Here is a 21,762-nt window from a genome sequence, read left to right on the forward strand (position 1 = left end):
ACTGATGTGCTCAAACCCACACGGAGGACCGGGCACCCCATTCTCTCCAAGCACCCCTTCCTCTTTGTGAGCATGCTGGGCACCTTGAGCCAGCCAGGTGGGGACGTTTTAAAACTTATTATTACACTTAAAAATGTGTTACCACTATTCGTGTGTGTGTACACGCACACACATGTGCCTCGGTTGGCACGTGGAGGTCAGAGGACAGCTTTTCGAGTTGATTCTCTCCTTCCACCATGCAGATTCCAAGGTTCAAGTTCACGTCACAAGCTTTATCAAGTTCCTTTATCTGCAAGCCAGTGGAGGAAGGGAGGAAAGGAGGGGGGAGGAAGAGAGTGGGGAGGGACACAGGCAGATTTTAGCTTAGGCTGGACACAAGCCGCTGATTCTCTAAATGGCAGGTTGAATCCCATCACACCCTCCCTCCACTTATCCCAGCCCCCCTTCAGTCCTCCCCCCTAGTCACACCCGGCTGGTACTGGCCTCTTTCCCGAGGCCCTGGCTACTCTCAGGCTCCTCCACTCCTGGTTCTTCCTTGTGCAGTAGAGGATCAGAGCCTGCGCAGCACTGACCCCTGGTGGTGAAATGTGAAAACTCACCTGCCCAGATGCTGCTGAAGACTCCTGCCCTGGGGTGTCCGGTGCTGGAGCTGAGGAGGTTGAGTCTACCAGAGGAAAGAGCTGTTGCCAAGGAGAGGGGGCTTCTGGGTGAGGTCGCGGTGAGCTCCTTTCTGCTCTCGAAGCAGCCCTAGCAGAGTCTCCTCACCTGGGTGTTTTCTGACTCACAGTGGACATGTGTGAATTTGCATTCCCCTTTCTCATTGGCTTCCAGGATGCTCAAGATCAACCATCAGCGAGCTCACAGCAACTGTTCAGAGCAGAGTGACTGGTATCTAGAATAATTACATCTCTGGTGATGCGATCTTTTCCAAGTCCCATTCTTCTTATTTTGTTTCTTATTTTGTCTGTGTATCCCAGGCTAGACTTGAGCTGATTTTCCTGCCTCGGCCACCGAAGTGCTGGGGTTACAGAGGTGTACCGCCAACCCTAGGCTCCCTACATGACTTTATGTACTATATCATATGTAATGTTTTATTACTGGTGTGGCTGTGCCTACGCAGGCTGGAGAGGTGGGGCACGATCCTAGTGTCCCTCCTTTGGGACAGGGTCTCTCTCTGGCCTAGAGCTCTCTGATTAGATGAGGCTGGGTGGCTAGTGAGCCCTGAGGATCAGTTTGTCTCTGTTTCCCTGGGGCTGGAATTACAGGAGCACCTCACAGTGCCAGCCCTTTTAATGTGGGTGCTAGGAAAACAAACACAACCTTATGGCTGCGAGCAAGCACTTTACCAACTGAGCCATCTCCCAGTTCTTATTTGTATTCAGTCGTTCGGTTATACTAACTGACTCCGTGTGTGTGTGTGTGTGTGTGTGTGTGTGTGATGCTGGGATCAAATCCAGAAATCTGTGTGTGTTATATTAGAACACTCCCACTGGTCCATGCCTAGGCCTGATAGCATCCTTAAGGCCATCTTAACTCACCTCTTTGTGGGGTAAGGGGGACAAAGTCCAACACTGTTTCAGAAAGAGCATGCCCACACCCTGCACACCCATACCCTGCACACCCACACCCTGCACAACTGACTTTCCTTTCTTGTGTCTGGACCCATGAGCATCTCAATCACTCTTCTGCCTACCCATCCCCCTCCTGGGCTCTCTGCAAATGCCTCAGACAAGTCGCAGGAAAGTCACTAGAAGCCCCTTTGTGTTCCCAGCCCTACTCTGCTTAACAGGTGCATCAGAAGTCAGACTAGAGAGGCTCACCCTAGCTCAGCCCCATCCGATTGGGCCATTCTGGCTGCAGAGCCCTGCCTCCCTCCTCCACCCATACAGGGAGGGTGCGGCTGGTCCCCAGAGAACCAGAGGCATCTCATAAATACAGAATGTGCTGATGTGCAGAGTGGCTGTGGTGGATAGCAGGGGAGTGGAGGCTGGGCTGAGAGGATCTCCCTGGGGCTGCTGGGCAGTGGTGGGAGTGGAGGCTGGGCTGAGAGGATCTCCCTGGGGCTGCTGGGCAGTGGTGGGAGTGGAGGCTGGGCTGGACTTGGATGAAGAATGCCAGGGCTGTACCTTGGCTCAGACCTGCCCCAGATTCCTTGTCTGTAAAATGGGCACAACCTCAGCTGGCTGGGTCTGTAGCAACTGTAGTGTCAATCCTGGAGTGGCACTCACCAGGTTCTGAGTGTGCAGGTCCCTCCCACGGCCACCCAACCTTAGGGTCTCTCAAGGAACCCGTGGTGTTTGCTCTATGAGCACAGTGACCCTGCCTGTGTGCAAATGGAGGGCAGGTATGTACAATCCATGTGAGAAGAGGAGGAAGACACTGTTACCAACCCAGATAAGTCAGGTGTATCCCTAGAGAGTCTGCGACTTCATTGAGGGCTGGGTAGCCTGGGCTGCTTGGAGATATGGACTTCTCTGTCTCAGGCCACAGGGAAACAGACCCAGGCCCACACTCTGCTCTTACAGGTTGGCTTACATGTCTGTATAATGTGTCCAAAAGGCCTTCCAGATCACAGCCTGTTCAGCTGTCCTCTCTACACGACAACATGGAGGCTCTCACCCTGGCAGACTCGGTCAAGCTGTGAAGCGAGAGGGGGACAGGGCAAATATCTTCCCTGAGGATTTCCACAGGCTAGCATGTGTGTGTCAATGCATGTGGGCCCGGTGTGTGCACGTATGTATACACATGTGTGTGCATATTTGTGTATGTGTGCATTGTGGGGATGTATGTAGATGTGTGTACATGTGTGAATGTGTGTAGGCACATAAATGCATATAAATGCGTATATAATCTCATGTTCACATCAGTCCCAAAGGAGAGGCTGATCTTCCAGTCGTCATGAACCTAAGAAAACTGACTTAATCTGGAAATGAACAGGGCCCCCAGAGAGCAAGAGGCTGGGCTGGATATGCCCAGCTGGCAATGCCAGAGCTAGGTATGGGATCACAGAGCCAGCAGGCAGCCAAGGCCAGGGCAGGACTTTGAAGGCCAGCATAAAGCTTGCTGCTCATTGTGAGGCCGGAGGGGCTGTGGTGGAGGAGAGATGAGGTCAGCCTGCATTTTCAGAGACTCCTGGAACCGGCAAAGGGAACAGGCTGGGGGCACCAGGCAGGGGTAGCAGGAGCAGGCAACATGTTTAGTGTTTCAGTGTGGGGTGGGGGTGGGGATAACGCAGTGAGATTTTGGAGAGGATCCAGTGGGGTATGGGTGCTGTGAGTGTGGTATCTGTGAGGTCTTCCACAGGGCTCACCTCCCCCAGCCCCAGTTCCTTCTGCCCCCGCACTGGCCCCTCAGCATCTGTCGCATCGGGAAAAGCTGAAAGACTTTGTCCCTGCTTCGGGAGGCAGAGGAGCAGCTGGAGGCCTGGCCGGTGCTTTTCTCTCCGCAGTAGCTTTGCGATTGGCTGGGCGGCACCTGCTGCGCGGCTGGGAGCCTAGGAGCAGGTGCGGGCGTCTGGGCGGCTGCAGGACTGTTTGCAGATGGATAATGAGGCAGGACGAAGGAGGCAAGCCCTGCCCTTCTCTGATTCAGACACAAAGGGCCAGATAAAGAAGCTGAATGAGCAAGGGTGGAGAGCGGGACAGGGTGGGGACAAAGGGATAAGGTGACAGAGGGACAGGGGGCAGCATGCAGCCCTAGGTGCCCAAGAGTGAGGGGGCAGGGAAGACTCAACAAGGAATCAAGCGTGGGGTCAGGAGGCCCCAGAGATGTCTGTCCTTGGGAGCAGTGTCCTGGCCGCTGAGCCTTGTTGGCTTGCTTACTAAATGAAGCGATGGGATGAGTCCTGGCTGCCCTAGACTTTGTTCCATGAAGCAGGTGTAGTTCAAACCCTGCTGAGACAAAGAGGCCTGATGAGTGACAATGAGCATGGTGCAGGGAAGACATGGACATGCACAATGAACAAGGCTCGGTGCTGTGTGCTGCCGTGCAGGAGTGCATTTGTTCCTAAGGCCCTTTGCAGTAACTGCCTGGGAATGGGAACGTGGTGGGGTCTACGAGCCGGGGTGGGAGAGACCTGAGCCATGGGATAATCATAGGGAGAATTTTCAGTTATGCTTCAAAATGAGAGAGAGAGAGAGAGAGAGAGAGAGAGAGAGAGAGAGAGAAAGAGAGAAAGAGAGAGAGAACAAACTAGGCCTCTGAGGTCTCCTCTCTCCGTGTGTGACTGCTGCCCACCATCATGGTACCCACAGAGGCAGAGCCAATTCAGGCAGCTTGGATTTGGATGTTTCATCAGCAGAACTGCGGCCCACAACAGGGGTTCTGACTTCTCCCACTCATGACCCTTTCACCTGAAAAATGTGGACCTGATCCTGAGTGGAAAGATAGTGGAACAGGTGGACAAAGGAAGCAGTCACCAAAGACACACCACAGAGAGATTAACATCAAGGCTGAGGAGAGCCTAGTGGTGACAGAGCTTGCTGTGCACAGGGGAAGGCCTGAAGTTTGGGTCCCTGAAACCCAACATGGTGCCTGGCCAAATTCCAGCCGCAGAAAGGATGCCCCAGGCAAGCTGGCTAGCCATATTGGTGAACTCTGGGTTTGATGGAGAGTTCCTGACTCAGGGAATAAGTAGGAAGAACAATGTAGGATAATTTCCATTATCAACCTAGGGGCCTCGACATACATATGAACACACAGTCACACACGTGTGGTCCCCCATAGACATGCACAGTAACATGTATACAAAACACCAATATACATATTACATCACAGCACACACATAAAAATGGAAAAGTTCTTTTTAGAGTTTTTATATACTTTAAATTAGGTATAAATGTGTGTGGGTGGGGATATGTCCATATGAGTGCAGGTGCCAGAGGAGGCCAGAAGGGAGCACAGGATCCCCAGGAGCTGAAGTTAGGAATGGGTGTGAGATACCTGATGTGGGTCCTGGGAAGGGCACTCAGATCCTCTTAGGAGGAGTACTTTCTCTTAGCCACTGAGCCTTCTCTCCAGTCCACACATCTTTGACCTGAAAACACTTCTTTAGGCCAGGTGGTGGTGGCACACGCCTTTAAATCCAGCACTCAGGAGGCAGAGACATGTGGATCTCTGTAAGTTCAAGACCAGCCTGGTTTACAGAACGAGTTCCAGGACAGTCTCTAAAGCTACAGAGAAACCCTGTCTTGAAAAAAAAAACCATAAACAAACAAATAAATAAATAAATAAAACAAAGCACTTCTTTTCTATGAGCTCAGCTCTTACCGGAGGCAGAAGGTCACCCACAAGAGGATTTTACCAGATGTCTGATCCTGCAGAACCCAGGGCATTTTCAGCTCTTCAGAGTTGATTAATAGCTTGATTTTATAACTGTCAAATCTGAAATGCTATTTCACATATGGTACACATGGTGGAAACATTAGGGCTAATTCAGAAAGTTCTGGAAATTCTGTCCAAGACCAAATTCATTTTTTTTTTTGAAAAAAATGAAGCCCAAGTCAGTCACTCAAATAGCAATTTTAAATTCAAACATTCTAGCAATCTAATCCAAAGGTGAACCAATTCATACTGAGAGCAATGGCAGGAAACCAATAAATACTTGTTTTCCACAATTCAGCCACTGTGTTTGAAAGGAGCAAACAACTTTGCATGCAGTCTGAGCCATAATTCCTAACGTCGGCCAGTCCTAGGCCTCGGCCTGGACGCTTCAGGCTCTGAGTAGCATGTGTGTGTTCCGTGCTCAGAGCCAAGGCTGTAGGGAAGCCATGAGATGCAACGTGGGGGGCACTGCCAGAAGCATCTTGGAGTCTTACATGCTTGATTTTGGATCCTTTTTTTTTAACCTTTGCATTTCAGAAGCCTCTTACTGATGCCAGTTTCTCTTGTAACCTCATGTTCAGTTACATGGCCCAATACGAGGCTGTGTCCTTCAGCTTAAGCAGCTAAAATCAGGGCTGAAAATGCCTCCGTGGGTAAGAGTGCTCGCTGCACAAGTCCTGTGAGACCTGTGTGTCCCAACGTGACGGCATGTGACTTCACATGGAGCTGTGAACCAAGATCTACCCACCCCAGAGGGAACATGGATAGCGGCTGCTGTGATGCCCCTGAGCTGGTGTTCCTTCTGAAGGGAGACAGAAGTTGACTCCAGGGCAGTGGCTGCAGCACAACAATGCATTCATGCTTAGCTAAGTGTGGCTCATTGCTTCCCAGGGGACAATGGACTGAACATGGGTGCAGATGCTCTCAGAGCGCCACGTTCCCCTCACAGCCTGGCTCCCCCCAGGTAAGTCGCTGGCTTTCTCAGAGTCTGCTCTGAGAGACTTTATGTGTTTGAGTAGAATGGTACCAACAATTTCTCAGAGGCTTGGAGGAAGGAGCGAGGGTAAAGCACTCACAATAGTGCCCTACAAGGGTGTGGTCATAAACTTGACTCACTGCTTCTGAAGGGGATGGTGGGACTTGGAACTAGCTGCAGGGACTTGATGGGCCCAGTTCTCTAGACATCTCTTTAGGGATGAGAAGAAGAATGTGCTCTTCTTTTCTTTTTTTAAAATTATTGTTTATTATGTATACAACACTCTGTGTGTATGCCTGCAGGCCAGAAGAGGGCACCAGACCCCACCACAGATGGCCGTGAGCCACCATGTGGCTGCCGGGAACCGAACCCAGGACCCTTGGAAGAACAGGCAATGCCCCCAACCTCTGAACCATCTCTCCAGCCCCAAGAATGTGCTCCTCTGTTTCTTCTTTCCTAGACACATTGTCACAGAGTCCCCCTGGAATTATGGGCTGCTCCTTGAAGCCATAACGCCGCACGTGAAGGGGGTGGGGCACCAGGTCAGATTAGGTGCCTGTTTTATTCTCAAGTGCATCTTTTGAAGTCTGATAGCACCTACTCCTGTTGCCCTGACAACCAGCACCCAACAAGAGTTGCTAGAATCACCTTAAAGAAAGTTAGACAGGGGATGTGGCTCAGTGTCTTGGGGGCTCTAGAGCTCAAGGTAGCTGCATCTCTAAGCATCTCCCACAGACAGGATCTTTGGCCAGCAATGGTGATGTTGGTTGTGTTCACTCACCATCACTACTTAGGCAATGAGATGAGGTCAGAGCTACACAAGTGAGAAGGTGGGATGGATTCCATCTCTCACTGCTAGGCTGTCTGGGAATCCCAAAGAACACTCTGTGTAGAGGGAAGAGTACAAGTAGAGAGTGGCACACTCCATTTTGTTTTCAGCAGATGGGCAAAAGGAGGTCAAAGGTCTAAGTGCATCCACAGGACTAGATGAAGAATGACGGAGAACCAGGGACAGAGGATATCTGCAAGCTCAGGCTGGCTTGCGGGTCTGCTAGACATGGGGTCTACCCCCTCCTTGCTGCTCTCAATTTACATCTCACCTGGAGTCTAATAGTGCCAAGCACAACCGTTTTCACACAGAGCCCACAGCATCCCCTAATGATCCACCCTGCCCAATGCTTGCCTTGGCGAGATGTCTCCAGACACTGGCAAGCAGAAACACGGACACACCGCTGATTTCTGAAAACATTAAGATGGGGACAAGAGAAATAGGGCAGTGGCAGGCAAGTGCCTCAAATCTTTTCCTAAGTGGATAATGAAACTGGACCGTAGAGGATTCAAGAACACGGTATAAGAAAGACAGTTGACAGTTCATCTTCAAGGTCAGCTTGTCTGGATTTGGGGTCGCCTGGGAGACACACCTCTGGGTGTGCCTGTAAGGATGCAGTCAGAGAGGTTTGGCTGAGGAGGGAAGACCCACCTGGATGTGGACGGCTCCATGCTATGGTCTGGATGCTGGGGCTGAGTTGAGCAGCGGTCTTCACCCCTCTTTACTTGCTGCCTGCAGATGAAGTGTGAGCAGATGCCTTACATGCTGGGTGTGAACGGCTGGATGTGGATGGCTCCATGCTATGGTCTGGATGCTGGGGCTGAGTTGAGCAGCGGTCTTCACCCCTCTTCACTTGCTGCCTGCAGATGAAGTGTGAGCAGATGCCTTACATGCTGGCAGCCTTGCCTTCTCCACCATGCTGGACTGCACCCTCAAACCGGAGCCAAGATGAACCCTCCCCTCCTTAGGCTGGTTTTGTCAGGTCTTTGACTATGGAAACAAGGCCGATAGGGATTGCTTGGGTGTCTCAGAGAAGAAAGAGGCCATCTGTGTGTACCCTCCCTGTTGGCTGCCAACCTTTGGGCTTGTATCATGGGGAGGTCGGAAGGGGAAGCCAAGGTCCAGAGCTCTGCTCTGGGAATCATGACCCAAGCACGTTTGATTTGCTAATTGGCCCATATAAGGGCTTTGTCCCTGGCAGGGGAGTATCCTAGGCTATGCTGGTGCCATCAGTTATCCCGTGTTGTCCTCCAGCTCTGCAAGTTGAATGTGTGCTTGTGGGTCTGCTGAAGGGGTTCTTCAGCGAGAGATGTGCACAGGAAGCACGAGTTCAAATCTCTCGTGGGTCCCTCAGAGAGGCCGTGTGCAGCCGATCACCTCTCACAGCCTCTAGATGTGAGCAGTGAAGACGAACAGATACCAAAGTGTGCAAAGGAAAGGCGAGGGCTGGGCCAGGCACACAGTTGAGCAGGTCACTTGCTGCTACGCCTCGCCTGATTCCAGCTGAGTTCCATTCCCTGAACCTGCAAGGTAGGAGGAGAGAACACATTTTGTTGTCTTCTGAGCCCCACAGGCACACTGTGTGAGGGCCCAGCCAGCGCTACTAAATAAATTCATAAAAAAAATTAAAAAAGAAAAAAAAGGTGAGCTAGCTTAATTAGGAGAATGGCTTGCTGCCCCCAGCGCAGACGGGCACTAGGTGCTCTTTCCCTATTTAGCGTCTCTCCCCTTCCCCAGACTGGAAAGGGATAGAGACCCAATCTGGGGAGACACCCATGCACATCTGGTCACATCTGGTCAAGGACAAGGTCAGAGCTTAGATTTAAGCTGAGGATCAGTGCTCGTTCTAGAAGCAGGGATGATCTAGCACAACGGTTGCTCAGCTGGAAGGGGCATTAACGTCGCCTGGTGGTTCCATTTTATAAGTTTTGGTTCGGTGGCACTGTAGTGGGTCCGAGGAGGTGACAGTTACATCATGGTCTCGAAGGGTGTGTGGATGGTGTTGGCTAGGAGCATCACAGAAACGCAGCTCTTGGCGACTCTTTAGCACCCCTGTGGTTATGTGCCAGAGTGCAGGCAAAGCAGATGCCAAAACTGTAGATGGTTGCCACAGACTTGGGTTCGAATCTTTTTGTCCCCCTGACCATGGGTCTACCTAGCAGAGTTCCCTGGGAGCCACGCCCGGGTCCTGTGGGCTAAGGTAGGTACCCGGTCCTCTTTTGGGATCCAAGCCTGGGCTTCTCTTGCTTTAGCACCAAGTCCGTGGCCGCGCCTCTGACAGTCGCGCGCCTCTCCACTGGCCAATGTTGCTATGGCAGCGCTGCAGGCAGGGATGCTGAGGCTGAGGCTCTCACTAGCCCCTTTGTGAAGCGGGGGGGGGGGGGGGGGGGAGGGCGGGGAAATGTTCATCCCACGTCAAGCTGCCCTGACCCTCGGACTGCAAGCCGGGTGCTTGTCGGGGTCGCCCCCACCCCCATCCCGGAGGCCGGGTGCGGCACCTCCGCCCGCCAGCCGCTCCTGCATTAAAATTTCATGGGCGCTGCAGTAAATGAGAAGACGAAGTCGGCTGCACTGGGGGGCCGTAGGGAGGGAGGCTGCGGACCAGTGCGGGGAGGAGTTTACGAGGGGAGGCGCTTGCAGGGGCTCCCCTAGTTCTGTTGAAAGCAGGGCACAAAGAGCCCTCTGCACTCCAGCCGCAGGAACGAGGAGCCAAGGTAAGCCGGAGTCGCCATTCCCTCTCCCAGCCAGGCACACCTGATTCCTGGGAGGGCGATGGGGGTCTCACAGTCCCAGGGAAGTGGTGGCCCGCACTGGGTGAGTGACGGGACCCCCAACCCGCAATGGCCAGATGTGATGCTCCAATGGATGGGTCATGGGAATTGGGACACGGAGGGTTCTGGGGAGGGGGGCTCTCGCAGTCATGGTCTGAGGGGAAACAAAGACCCTTCCCTTCCCCCACAGCTAGATGTACATGGGCGTGGAGACCCCAATACACACCAACCCACAAGGTTAGCAAGTAACTGCCTAGGCCGGGGACTGCGCCCAAGAGATCTCAGCAAGGAGGGTGGGTTAGTTGGTGATGTCCCTGACTTTCCTTCCCTCACACCAGGCCCTTACCCTTCCTCCTCTTCTGGGACTCATTCCAGACTGGGGCGTCCAGTGCATCTCCGCACCCTCATTGCGACATCGCTCTGGATGATGATCAGACATCCTCCCTCGGGGAGCCACCGCTTTGGCAAAACAGCCCTGCAAAGTGGTAAGAACCCATTTTAGAGATGAGGAAAAGGAAGCCCAGAGAGGGGTATCAGCCTGTCCAAGGTCACAAAGCCAATGATTTTTGAATCCAAACACGATGAACTCTGAAGCCCACGTGGAATCTCCAAAACGATCTGGGTCCACCCTAGTAATTTGGTTCCCCAACCCTCCTAGGCTCTGAGACATTCTCGGCAGAGGCTGGGGATTTGAGAGGGAAAGGTTCAGACCTCTCTTATCCTGGACACGAACGAGATTATTTCTTGGACAGAGGGATTCCAGGGACCCCGGCCTCCTCACTCTAGTCCCAGACTCCCAGCACAGGCCTCCAGGCGCCCGGGATTGCTGGCGCGCACACCCCACTGCGGAGCGAAGTCGCGCCAGGAAAACGCCCCCACCTGCTGGAGGGAGGGGCGCGGGGAGCGAGAGCGAGCACAGAGCGAGAACTTGCTGGAAGCAGGTTTGTGCTGCCTTCCCAGAGCGCTCTTCCCAGGAGAGCCTCCGGCAGGGATGAGTAACCTCACTCCTGGGGCTCTCCTCAAGTGAGCTGGTGTCCCGCCACGTGGCCCCACGCTTCAGCACATCTGGAGCTGGGCTGCGCATCTGGAGGTGTTCGGAATGTCTCCTGCTCCCACATGGGGTCCAATGTCCCCCAACACTGCCCCCTCCCCGTCACCAACCGAGCAGCAGTGGCGGCAAGCAGGTTCCTGGGTCCACTCCATCGGATCCCTGTTTTGGGAGGAGACTGAACTCACCCCACCCAGAGTCTGGTTGCTTTCCTATAGAAAGAATGCTATGTGAGCAACTTTATCTCCTGCCTGCCCCACATTGTGTCCTTTTAGTATTCCTTGCGGTTGAGGTTGAGAAGGGCTCAGAAGTCCTCCCTATGCTGACCATGCAGAAAATTTAGCCCATCTCTCTGCCCCGTAAGAGCGCTGGGGGGGGCACCTGATATCTTCAGGGCCCCAAAGAAGTACCCGAATCTTTCCCAGCAGGGTGAAGACAATCTCCCTTACCTTGCATTAAAAAAAAAAATGACGCATGGTCCTTGCAGTCTCAGTGCTTGGAGGCCTGAGGCAGGAGGATGCCAAGTTGGAGAATACCCTAGGCTACAAAAGTTTGAGCAAGTGAAGGTTAGTGTGTGTGTGTGTGTGTGTGTGTGTGTGTGTGTGAGAGAGAGAGAGAGAGAGAGAGAGAGAGAGAGAGAGAGAGAGAAGTCAGGTTAGCAGTTCACCCCTGCCATCTCAACACTTGGGAGGCTGAGGCAGGAGGATCACCCAAAATTAAAAATTAAAAAAATAATAAATTAAGGCAGAGTGTTATGATGTAACCCAGGTTGGCCTTAAATTTATGATCCTTACCCAGGTACGGTGGTGCAGGAGCATGCCTTTAATCCCAGCCTGGGAGGCAGACGCAGGTGGTCCTCTGTGAGTTCCAGGCCAGCCTGGTCTACAGAGTGGAACCCTGTAGTGTGGAGTCATATTCTTGGGTGTGGGAGGCTGTTGGCTGTGAACCAGTGTCAGGGGCCAATGCTGGGGGCAGACCCTGTTCCACACCTGTCTCCCGGCCTGCTCACTTGTGTGGCACCTGCCCTTCTAGATGACCTTCTGCCTTCTGCTGTTGGAATAGTATGCTTGGGGCACTGGGCCTTTTGTGTGGGTTCAATGGGCTAGTGAACAGCTTGAGGCTCCGCTCTCAGTCACAGCCCCCCCTCCCCAGGCCGCTTTTGAGGCCTGGCTCATTTATCACTCTGTGAAACAATAGTCAAGATGTTCAGAAGCACCGGAAGGCTGAGGGTAACATCTGTCTCTCATTCTTTTCTGCATTGATGAGCTCAGATGAGGCAGGTGTTCCCCCCCTGGTGCCAGGTGGTCCCTCTGGAGGAAGGAAAGGCAATGGCAGCCTTGACCATTGTTTCCCTGAGGGTGCAGAGTAGGAAACAAATAAAAAGGAACCCTAACTGCTCTGTGGACTCCTGAAGATAAGCTACTTAGGTCTGGGAGGTGGCATGTGTCAGTGATCTCACTTGGGCGGTGGAGGCAGGAGGATGAGGAGTTCACAGTTATTTTTGGATACAGAGCAAGTTCCAGGCAAGCCTGGGCTACATGGGATCCTCCCCAATCAAATCATCATCATCATCATCATCATCATCATCATCATCATCATCATCATCATCTTGCACTTAGATATTGGGTGTAAATCAGAGAGGTAAAGTGACCTGTTAAAGGCCACTCAGCAATTTAATTTGGAGTCAAGTTTCAAACCTGGATCTGGTATGTGTTTGTGACAGGTGAGGTGCCACCTGTCCCTTAAAAGGGGACTTAATGACTTACCCTGGGAGCACGAAAGCAGCTGCTGTAAACTGACCCCCATAGACATGAAACTTGTAAATTTCCACAATGTCTGTGGGTCTCTCTCATTCATCCTCTCTATCCAGAACCCAAGAGGCTCTACTGCCTGAGGTGAGAGCCAAGCCCTTCTCAGCTGTAGAAAGGGGAGCACAATCCAGGTCCGTGCTGGTTTGTTCTCAGCTCAGCTCCCTTCCCCGGCCTCCCCCACCCCTCCTCTGGCTTCAGGCACTTCCTTTCGGGCTCCACCTTTGCTCAGGTCACTTCCTGTTGATCTCTGGAAGGCCCCCCCCCCCAGCTTTAGATCCCCAGAGGCTTCTGAAGCTCAGGGCACCGGAGACTCCAAAGCGGTTTGGGCCAGCGGGCTCCTGTCTGCTTTCTCAGTGTGAGCGACCGAAAGGGCAGGAGAAAGAGAAGCACCCAGGACCTCCGCTGAAGCCCTCCACCTTCTCCCTGGCAGCTCTTCACGGATACAGGAGCCTTGTGCCTTTCTTGGGTGGCCTGGGTGTGCTGGGAGCTTTGGTGTGAATTGCATGTCCTTCCCACCTCTCTCTGAGGGTTGTGGTGATGCCAGTGTGTGTAGTGGTGTGTACCCACTCTTCATTCCTCTCCCCCCCCTCTGTGATAGGTGTGAGGCCTGTCTGTTCACATGCACATGGCTGCCGTGTGTCAGTGGTACCTGGGAAAGAAGCAAGTCTTCATCTCCTGCATGGATGCAGGTGGCAGAGGTCAGTCAACAGCTTCTGAGTCTCCCACACCTCAAGGAAGGAGAGACCTATGTCTTCTGGGTGCTAGTCCTTTATCGAGTCTTCTGTAGGTGTTCCTGGTCTTGACTGTGTGTGGGAGCAGAGCCATGAGCCACAGTCTACACCACCTCTGACCGTGAACATCTCAGCTCTGTCCTTTTGTCATGCATGGACATCTTTTGTAGAAAATAATGCCATAGAGGTGTAGTTAGCTTGTTTTTTAATTAGTGTACAAAATAATGGGTTTGGGGCAGGCAGAGTGCCTACCATTCACAAAGCCCTGGGTTTGACCCCAGTACAGCACAAACCGGATGCAGTAACATAAGCCTAGAATCCCAGCACTTGGGAGGTGGATGTCAGAGGATGAGAAGTCAGAGTCAGCTCCGGCTACATAGTGCGTTTGAAGCCAACCTGGGCTTTGAGAGTCTAAGAAATGAGTAACAGGAGCTGGAAAGATGAATCAGTGGTTAAGAGCACTGGCCGCTCTTGCAGAGGGCCCAGGTTTGATTTGCAGCACCATGTGGTGGCTCACAGCAGTGTGTAGCTCTAGTTTCAAGGGATCTGACCCCACTTCCAAACTTCTCAGATACTGTACATGGTGCACAGACATGCATGCAGGCAAGACACTCATATGCAAAAGTTTTAAGAAGCTAAAAAGAAAAAGAAAAACAAAACAAAAAAAGAAACTTCTGTGTGTCCCTTCCTACATGTCCCCTCCCAGGCTCAGCCTTCAGAAGGCCAGTGGCTGTGACCTCCCTGTCCTGTGCCGCTCAGCCCCTGCTTATACAGCTTTATCATGATGCAGCACCTTAAGGTGTTCCTGGTCTTGACTTTGTGTGTGGGAGCAGAGCCATGAGCCACAGTCTACACCACCTCTGACCGTGAACATCTCAGCTCTGTCCTTTTGTCATGCATGGACATCTTTCCAGAGTCACACACTGCACATGTGGGATTGGAGAGCCACAGCCTCATCCTGGCTTTTCTCACTCCCAAACCAACCCATGGCTTCCTTTCTATGCTATGAGACCCAGTCAGCCTGACCTAGGAGCTCGGGTTCCCTGGAAACTTCCACTGTCCTTGCAATGGCCAGGATCCTGGGTCTGCATGCTGTGACAGGATCACTGGTTTATTTGCAGACTTTCTGCTGGTTCCCAGGTCGCAGAGGAGAGCAGGGGATTGGGAAGGGTCGTGGGTACCCTGCGAAGCAGCCTTACAGATAAGTATCCCTTCCCTAGTCCCGGGGCGCCAGCCTGTTCTCTGCTGGTGCATGTGCAAAGGAGGGTTGGCCCTGGAACCCCAAGAGGGAGGGTGGATGTCTGGTGGATGGCTCTGGCTCTTGGGGATGGCGTTTGTAATCTTGGGTAGGCTCCTTGGTCTTCCACATACACAGAGGCCTCCGCAGTGTTTCCCACAGGACACGTTGCTTCTCTCTGCTCCAGGTTCCTGTGGCAGCAGGCTGAGAGTGTGCTACGAGATGCCTCCCCTTCCTTGGATCAGGCTCTGGAATACAGATGTAGTACAATTGTCAGGAAAGAGCAAATCTGAGCCCTGGGTTGCGAGTCAGGGTGTCTCTTCAGTTCTGGTGACTTACAGTGGCCTGGATGAGCCCTGTACCTCCCTCTGACTCCAGACATGTTCTCTGCTGTGGTTCAGGAAGGCTGAGGACTGAGGTGGACAGAAGGCTGCTTTCATTCCCAGCCATCGCCTTGAATGGCTATTGTAGTGCCTTGTATGGCAGGGCAGATGTGTCTCAGGGTCCAGAGAGAGGGATAGGCTTCCAGCAATGGCAGCAGTACTGAGGTCAGAGCTCCAGGCCCCTACTCTGTCCGGACTCCCCCTCTGCTGGCCCTAAGTTGCCCAGCTTGCTCCGAGTTTTCCTGGATCACTGAGGAAACCACAGTGTCCATGTTTGTGAAGGATGTTCTGGGTGGCAGGGAAGGAGGAGGCAGGTGGCTCTTGGACCAAAGCAGGTCTTGGGCGTGGTCCTCACCTGGGCCAGGATTGGCTCTTCTGTCTTCCAGAGGCATGCTGTGATGTCCCTGTGGGGGAGGAGCTTGGAGCTAGGCCTGTGATGATGTCGAGGATGTCAGGTATGAGTGAGAAGCGTGTTTCCTTTTAGGAGGGTGGGGGGTCCTGGGAGCCAGAAGAGGAAGCTTGCTGTACTTAGCCTCAGTGGGGGAGGATGGACTTGATCTGAACTCCATAGTGGAGGCTCTGGGGGGGGGGTCATCATCTCACACAGATATGAACCTGACCTTTAAGGCCGTGCTGGGTATCCAGAGGAGAATGACAGAGACGTGGTCCTACTCTCTGGGATCTTCAGTAAGAAAACATCACCACAGCTCAGCAAGGGGGTGAGCTCTCTGTCCTGCAGAGTGTATGTGTCCATTTGGGGTGGGGTCTCATCTCAGACCATGGGGATTCTGGAGGACTGTCTTCTCCTGTGCTCGGCCTTTGGGAGTCACTTTGGGCGACCTGCCGTTGGCTTTCTGCTGATCCTTTGGGTGAACTCTGCCTTCCTCTCTAAGTTTATTGTAAAAGATTTGTGTCCCAAGCTCTCCCTTTCGTCCTGTGTGTGTTGGGAGCACAGGTTGCAGATTGGGCTATCTGGGGTACCTCACCTTCTTTCATTGTGCCTCCCCCAGATGTCTCCAGACCCTGGTCTGCTTTGGAGCCCTGGATTTTGACCTCATGGAATGGAGAAGAACCTGTCTTCCTGAAGATGCTGTCCTTTTCAATGCCAGAAATGGAGGCCCCTGGAGAAGAGCCATTTCTGGAAGATACATTACTTAGCACCCACCCTGCCTTTGATGAACAGATCCAGGGTGGGAGAGTGGGAGAGGGCACTGGAGGCCCTTTCTGATCCTATGTGGATTGGAATCTTCCTCCAGTGTCTGGAGGTGGGGTGGAGCTAAGCCCACTCCTAAGGACTTGTGGGTAGGGCAGGGACTTATGGGCTGGGGAGGAGCCTGGTGTCTGTCTTTTGTCTGTTTTTCTTTTCGTCTGTTTGCTGCTTGAATGGTGGTTCTGTTTGGGTGCTTCCTGGGTGAGGCTTAGCTACCTGCTGGTTGTGGTGAGAGGATTGCCAGTCCTGGCCTGGGAGGAGTGGCTAGTCTCTGTGCAGCCAGCAGGGGACCCTGGAAAGAGAAAGGGTGAGTCCTGAGATAAGGAGACCCAGTAGGGAGGCTTACTGGCAGCCATATATCTCCAGCTTCCTCAGTCACTAGAGTGGACTATACCCTGCAGGGGCTACGGAACCTTTGCCCAGGAGACAGGGCTGCCCAGACCTCACGTCCATCTGTGTCTAGTAGCTGCCGAGGGACTGAGGGTGGCAGACACCTGCACCCCTTCTCAGGGTGAGGTGACCTAGTGTAACCCCTGTGTCCGTTCTCCACTGTTGGTCACAGTCCCTCCTGAAGGAGATGGCTCTACAGTGTGTGGCCTTCTTCAGGACAGCCTAGAAAGCCTTCTCCCTGGGGCAAGAGGGGCTGTGGGGCTTGGCAACAGAGACTCACACCCCCAGGCTTGAGGCCCTCAGAGCAAGTTCAAGGTGCCAGAAGTAGCTTTATGTTCTCATGTGGCCTTTCTCTGTGTCCAGAGTGAGTGGGCTCCTGGGATTTGTCCCACAAGGGCACAGTCATTTGAGGACCCAGGCTTAAGACCTCAACTGAGCTTAGGCACACTTTGTCTTTCCATACCTTCACATTGGGGCCGGGGAATCCAGCCTGTGCCTCTTCAGGGACACAGTTTGGACTCTGACAGGGTTGATTCACAAACATAAGTAGCTAGAGAATAGAATTCCCATATTGGGAGGAACCGATGAATGTCAGATGGGCCCACAGTTGCGGCTGCTGTGCCTGGTGTCTTGGGAACATGGTGGCTGTAGCCAGTGCAGAGCCGGCTCAGGTCTTGGGGCACCCTCTGCTATACAAATCACCTTGCTCTACCAGCCTCCATTTCCACTTTGTCATGTGGGCCATATGCTCTCCTGGTGGCCCCGGCAGCTTCCAAAGGGTCCTGTGCCTGGTGTTCCATACAATCATGCCCATGTGGAAATTTGGGGAGGTTAGGTTGAGGGCCCATCTGGGTAGGTAGGGGGCTTTCTGACCCAGAGGCATTGCTGCTTGGGTCACCCATGTCTGTCTTTCTCACAAGCCTGGGGCTGCGGCAGCTGTTGGTCTCTCTGGTAGATTTCCATGTTGTTCAGAAGGGAAGGAACTCTGTTTCCTGCTGCCAATATGGAGTCCACTCTGGTTCTTTGCTGTGAGCCAGTGTGCTGGTGCTACCCAGCCATGCTTTAGACACTGGGGATTTCCTAGTCAGCAGGGAGAGAAACGGTGCCCAGGAAGGGGTAGATGATGGGCAGTCAACAGAGGCCCCGAAAGGGAGAGACCGCAGCTCTGGCACTCTGGAGGGGTTTCCTACTCAGGCTGACCCAACCAGGGCCTTGGAGGCTGAGAAAGGTACGGTTTAACTGAGTACCTTTGGGAAGAAATTAAAGCAAAAAAGCGGGATTTTTCAGAGCCCAGAAAACACTAGTGAGCAAGCTTCAGATACTCAGGGAGGGATAGGATGAAGCATTTCCTGTTTTTTTTTTTCTGCCTACAGAATTATTCTCTTACCAAACCCTGTCTAGAATGCTGGGAGACAGGTTGGTCATCAGTAGTGCCAAGAGTGCTAAGTGGTATAACCAGGGAATGCGCAGGCACCTTGGGGTTGCTTGGGAAGGAAGGAAATTGAAGGGGCCAGAGGTGAGAGGGGTCTCAGCCCAGTTCCCTGCAGTGTTTGTAGAGGAAGGCAGGCCAGGCCTGTGGGAGTAGCCAGAGGCCAAGGAGTTGACGATGGGAGAGATGTCCATTTCCAAGCATGGCAGCTCTGGGGTGGGGTGGGGAGGATAGATGTTTGGTGGAAAAGACGCTGATGAGTGTGTGCGCCTGTGTGCTTGTGTACATGTGTGCGCGTGAGAAGATCCTGGCTACAACCAGGGAAGGGTGTTTGCCCTGAGGTCAAGCAGAGGACATTTTCAGCAGAGCTGGAGTGTTTGTGGGGGCTCTGAAACCCACAGCAGAGAAACGGAAGCTCTGGGCTTCCAGCAGGGGTCACTGAGGTCAAGCTTGATTCCTGGAGGGGGTGTGTGTTGAGGGGTGTAGAGGCAGACCCCCTGCCCTGGTCAGGCCCCATGCCCAGGCTGGTGGGGACAGGAGGTCTCTGATGGTGGGGGGGGGTGTTGGAAGGGGTGGGGTGCATGGTGTGATTTAACCTACTAACCAACTCAGGGCTCGGCCAGGACGCTGTGGCACGTGACAAGATGCCTGGCCTTCTGTCAATCGACTAATCCACTAACCTGGCCTGAGCATGCCCTACTAACCCTGCGGCAGCCAAACCCTACTAACTCTGCAGCCCACGGGCCTTCCCAGAGGCTGGGGCAGATGAGGCTGCGGAAAGCCCTGCCTAGGGCCTGGGATCTCTGTGCAGACCCATCCTGCAGGGCAGGGCACGCTAAGAGACGCACCAGCTCTGCTGCTGGGGACTGTGTACCAGCCGCCTACCCTCTGTGGTGGAATGGGACCCTTTTACTCCCCTTGATGCCTGTGGTGGGCAGCGGAGGTGCTGCTGCCCAGCAGGGACTTCAAAATGGAAAAAGACAGGGTGAGGGCAGGCTGCAGGGAACTTGGTGCTATGTCCATCCCCTGATCTCGGGTGTTCTGCACACAGACCCTTCTGCCTGAGGCAGACACATGCTTTGAACCCTAACCATCTTTTCCTGTTCTCTTGCCAGCTTTCTCTCTCATAGGCAAACTCTTTTGATTACTAATTGTCTAACCCTGGGGCACCCCACCTGCACCCCGCTGCCCCTTAACTAACTAACGCCCCCGCTGCCTTCTTCTCTCCTAGTGGCTCCTGTGTGTGTCTGCTGAGGTGCCCTGTCCGCTGTGCTGTGCTCTGACCTACTAACAGGTTTCTTTAACTAATCCAGCCCTGCCGAGCTCTGGGCCTCCTGGGGGCTGGTCCCTCCTTCTGGCAAACAGATGTCCCTGGGCTGACCAGGCCAGGTCTGAGGCAGGGGACAACCATATTAGTGATGCCCAGAGGAGGAGGAGGAGGCTGTCCTGTGGGCGTGGGACGCTGGGCTCCGAGCATGACCTCTCTCCTCTGTGCACAGGACTGGTTGCCACCAGGAGTGGATGGGACCAGGGGATCTTGTGGGAGCCAGTGTGGGGCCTGTGGATCTAGAGTGGGCGATACCGGGCCCTACTTAGCCTAGGCCCTATGTGATTTGGGCCAGGTAGAAAGCGTTAGGAACCCAGGGATTGGCCATCTTATACAGGACCTCGAGGGTGTGTGTTTGAACCTCAAGCCGACAGAATGGCATGCCCTCTGTGGAAGCTGTAAGTGAGAGTTTCCTAAGTAGGAAGTATGTGAAGGGGCCTTTCCCCGTGAAGCCACACAACAAAGTCAGGCATTCCTCAAGTGAAGCCTGAGGAGATGGCATCCGGACACTGCAGTCTGAGAAGAGATGGTCAGTGACCAGTAGGCAGTGAGCCTGAGGGACCTTTCCCTCTCAGGGGTGGGAGTAGCAACCACACAAGAAGTGTGGAGAAAGACTCGCCCCACACTTAGGAAGGACAGACTGCCAGCTGCCATTGTGCACAGGTGTGGAAATGTCTATGGAAAGGGATATAGGTGCCCGGACATGAATCCCAAGGGCCCAAAGGCCACTGGGGAGGTCACACCAGCTGTTTGTGTTTTGTCCTGTTAATGCTCATGCCTCTGCCCCAACCAGCCTCCCCCAGAGCCCGCCAGCTGCTAAGCCAGGGCCACACCTGGAGGTGATTTCATGCCTCACCTCCAGTAGGCTCATGGTCTCTCTGGGCTAACCTCTGACTCCCTCGCACTAACTAGCTCTTACCCAGCTGATTCCTGCCTCTCCATGGCTGCCCCAGGGGCTGACCACTAACAGCCAGCCCTGCCTATTGGGGAGGGGGGCGGCGGTATCGGCTCAGGTTCCTGGCCTGGCTTTGGCCGGCTCCCTTGAACTACCCTTCCTCTGGACTAATTCATTGTTCCTTTCAGCAGAAATGAATGGCTGTGGCTTTCTCTCTAACAGGTCTCCTTTCCTCCCGCTATCAACACTAATGGCTTGGATGGCGGCATGGCCGGGAAGGGGCTGGTACAGGTTCCGAGCTTGGTGGATGTGGGGAGAACGTAGCTAGTGAGAGTAGATCCCATGACTGCTCTGAGTCAGAGCTTCCAAATGTCAATCAAGGTGGTACCCAGGCTGGGGTGTGGCTCAGGTCAGAAGAAGGGATACTGTCATCTACTGAGCATGTCAGTGGGGTCAGACCTACAGTCAGCCTTCTAGAGGTGTGGCCACTGACCCAATCCCATAATCTTATGACCTGCAGGGGCTGTTATCTCATGGAAACTACAGCCTCAGTCCTTGTAAGCAGAGGTAGCTCATAGGTTCCACCTAAGACACCTGTCTGATTTTCTCAAAGGATTTGTTATTTACAGAATCGCTAGAGACAAGACCAGGGTCTGCTTTGAGTCCTTGTTTGAGAGACTTACAGAGCTTTGTCCCTATAAACACTAAATCCAGACAGAAAAATGCACAAGGGCTGTGAATTCTCCAGCCACTCCCACCCTAGAAAAGCCCAGTTTCTCTAACTCTTCTAAGGCAACTCTTTTACACAGGGTAGGTGCACTGAGGCGAGGGTGTGTGGCTAGCAAAGGGAAGTCCTTGGGGAACGGGAGTAGTAGGGGTGTGACACCAGGCTGAGGGGGGCCAGAGGGTCTTGTTTCACTAAGTTGGTCTGGTCTGCAGGTCAGAGCCTAGAATACTGGAGGCTCAGCGACATTGTTTGGGCCTGTGGGTGGCCTCAGGGACAGGTTGCCTGGGTCAGTGGGTGCTGTGAGCACTGCTTTTGCATGGGTTTAGGACTCACTGCAACAGTTAACCAGCCACCAGCGAGCCTGCAGGAGGCCAGAGCTACAGCAGAAATGGAGGAGATGCCTCTTAGGGAGGTGGGTTAGCATACGAGATAGGGCTAGGACGCACCGTTGCTGCCCTCTCATGGCCGCTCCACTTCATTTTACCCACAATGCCCAGGAGCTTACGCCCTGAGGCTGCCCTGCTGGGACCCTGCGCTGCACCAGGCTTTACTCCAGCTGCTGAGACTGGACCGCAGCCTTCTCATCGAAGGCATGACGGTCCCGATATGTGGCACTAGTTGGTCCTCAGTAGCTGAAATTCTGTGTGGTGGGACAGAGAGCTCGAGTGAGGCAGGC

At 53.5% G+C, this 21,762-nt stretch overlaps 1 protein-coding gene and 1 long non-coding RNA gene across 7 annotated transcripts; one reads left to right on the forward strand and one right to left on the reverse strand.

The window, feature by feature from the left end:
- Positions 1 to 5,504: 5,504 nt before the first annotated feature.
- Positions 5,505 to 10,745, reverse strand: LOC142856296 (uncharacterized). Its single transcript, XR_012911621.1, has 3 exons — positions 10,610 to 10,745; positions 10,245 to 10,373; positions 5,505 to 8,650 (listed from the first exon to the last, which is right to left on the reverse strand). It is a non-coding gene; the product is annotated as an uncharacterized LOC142856296 (long non-coding RNA).
- Positions 9,476 to 20,032, forward strand: LOC142856268 (uncharacterized). Of its 6 annotated transcripts, XM_075983526.1 has the most exons (8): positions 9,476 to 9,841; positions 10,089 to 10,143; positions 10,274 to 10,383; positions 10,699 to 10,839; positions 13,356 to 13,455; positions 14,610 to 15,563; positions 15,736 to 15,827; positions 16,119 to 20,032. In XM_075983526.1, the coding sequence occupies exons 1-6, from the start codon at positions 9,676 to 9,678 to the stop codon at positions 14,836 to 14,838; spliced, it is 801 nt and encodes a 266-aa protein (XP_075839641.1). In that variant the 5' UTR covers positions 9,476 to 9,675; the 3' UTR covers positions 14,839 to 15,563; positions 15,736 to 15,827; positions 16,119 to 20,032. The 6 variants fall into 6 exon arrangements, 2 of the variants coding, with proteins under 2 accessions (XP_075839641.1, XP_075839648.1); XR_012911619.1 differs by lacking the exons at positions 10,699 to 10,839; positions 14,610 to 15,563; positions 15,736 to 15,827; positions 16,119 to 20,032 and having other exon boundaries at positions 10,237 to 10,383; positions 13,356 to 13,486; XM_075983533.1 differs by lacking the exons at positions 10,699 to 10,839; positions 13,356 to 13,455; positions 14,610 to 15,563; positions 15,736 to 15,827 and having other exon boundaries at positions 16,119 to 20,021.
- The last annotated feature ends 1,730 nt before the right edge of the window (positions 20,033 to 21,762 follow it).

This window comes from Microtus pennsylvanicus, chromosome 1 (genome assembly GCF_037038515.1).
Source record: "Microtus pennsylvanicus isolate mMicPen1 chromosome 1, mMicPen1.hap1, whole genome shotgun sequence".
NCBI lineage: Eukaryota > Metazoa > Chordata > Mammalia > Rodentia > Cricetidae > Microtus > Microtus pennsylvanicus.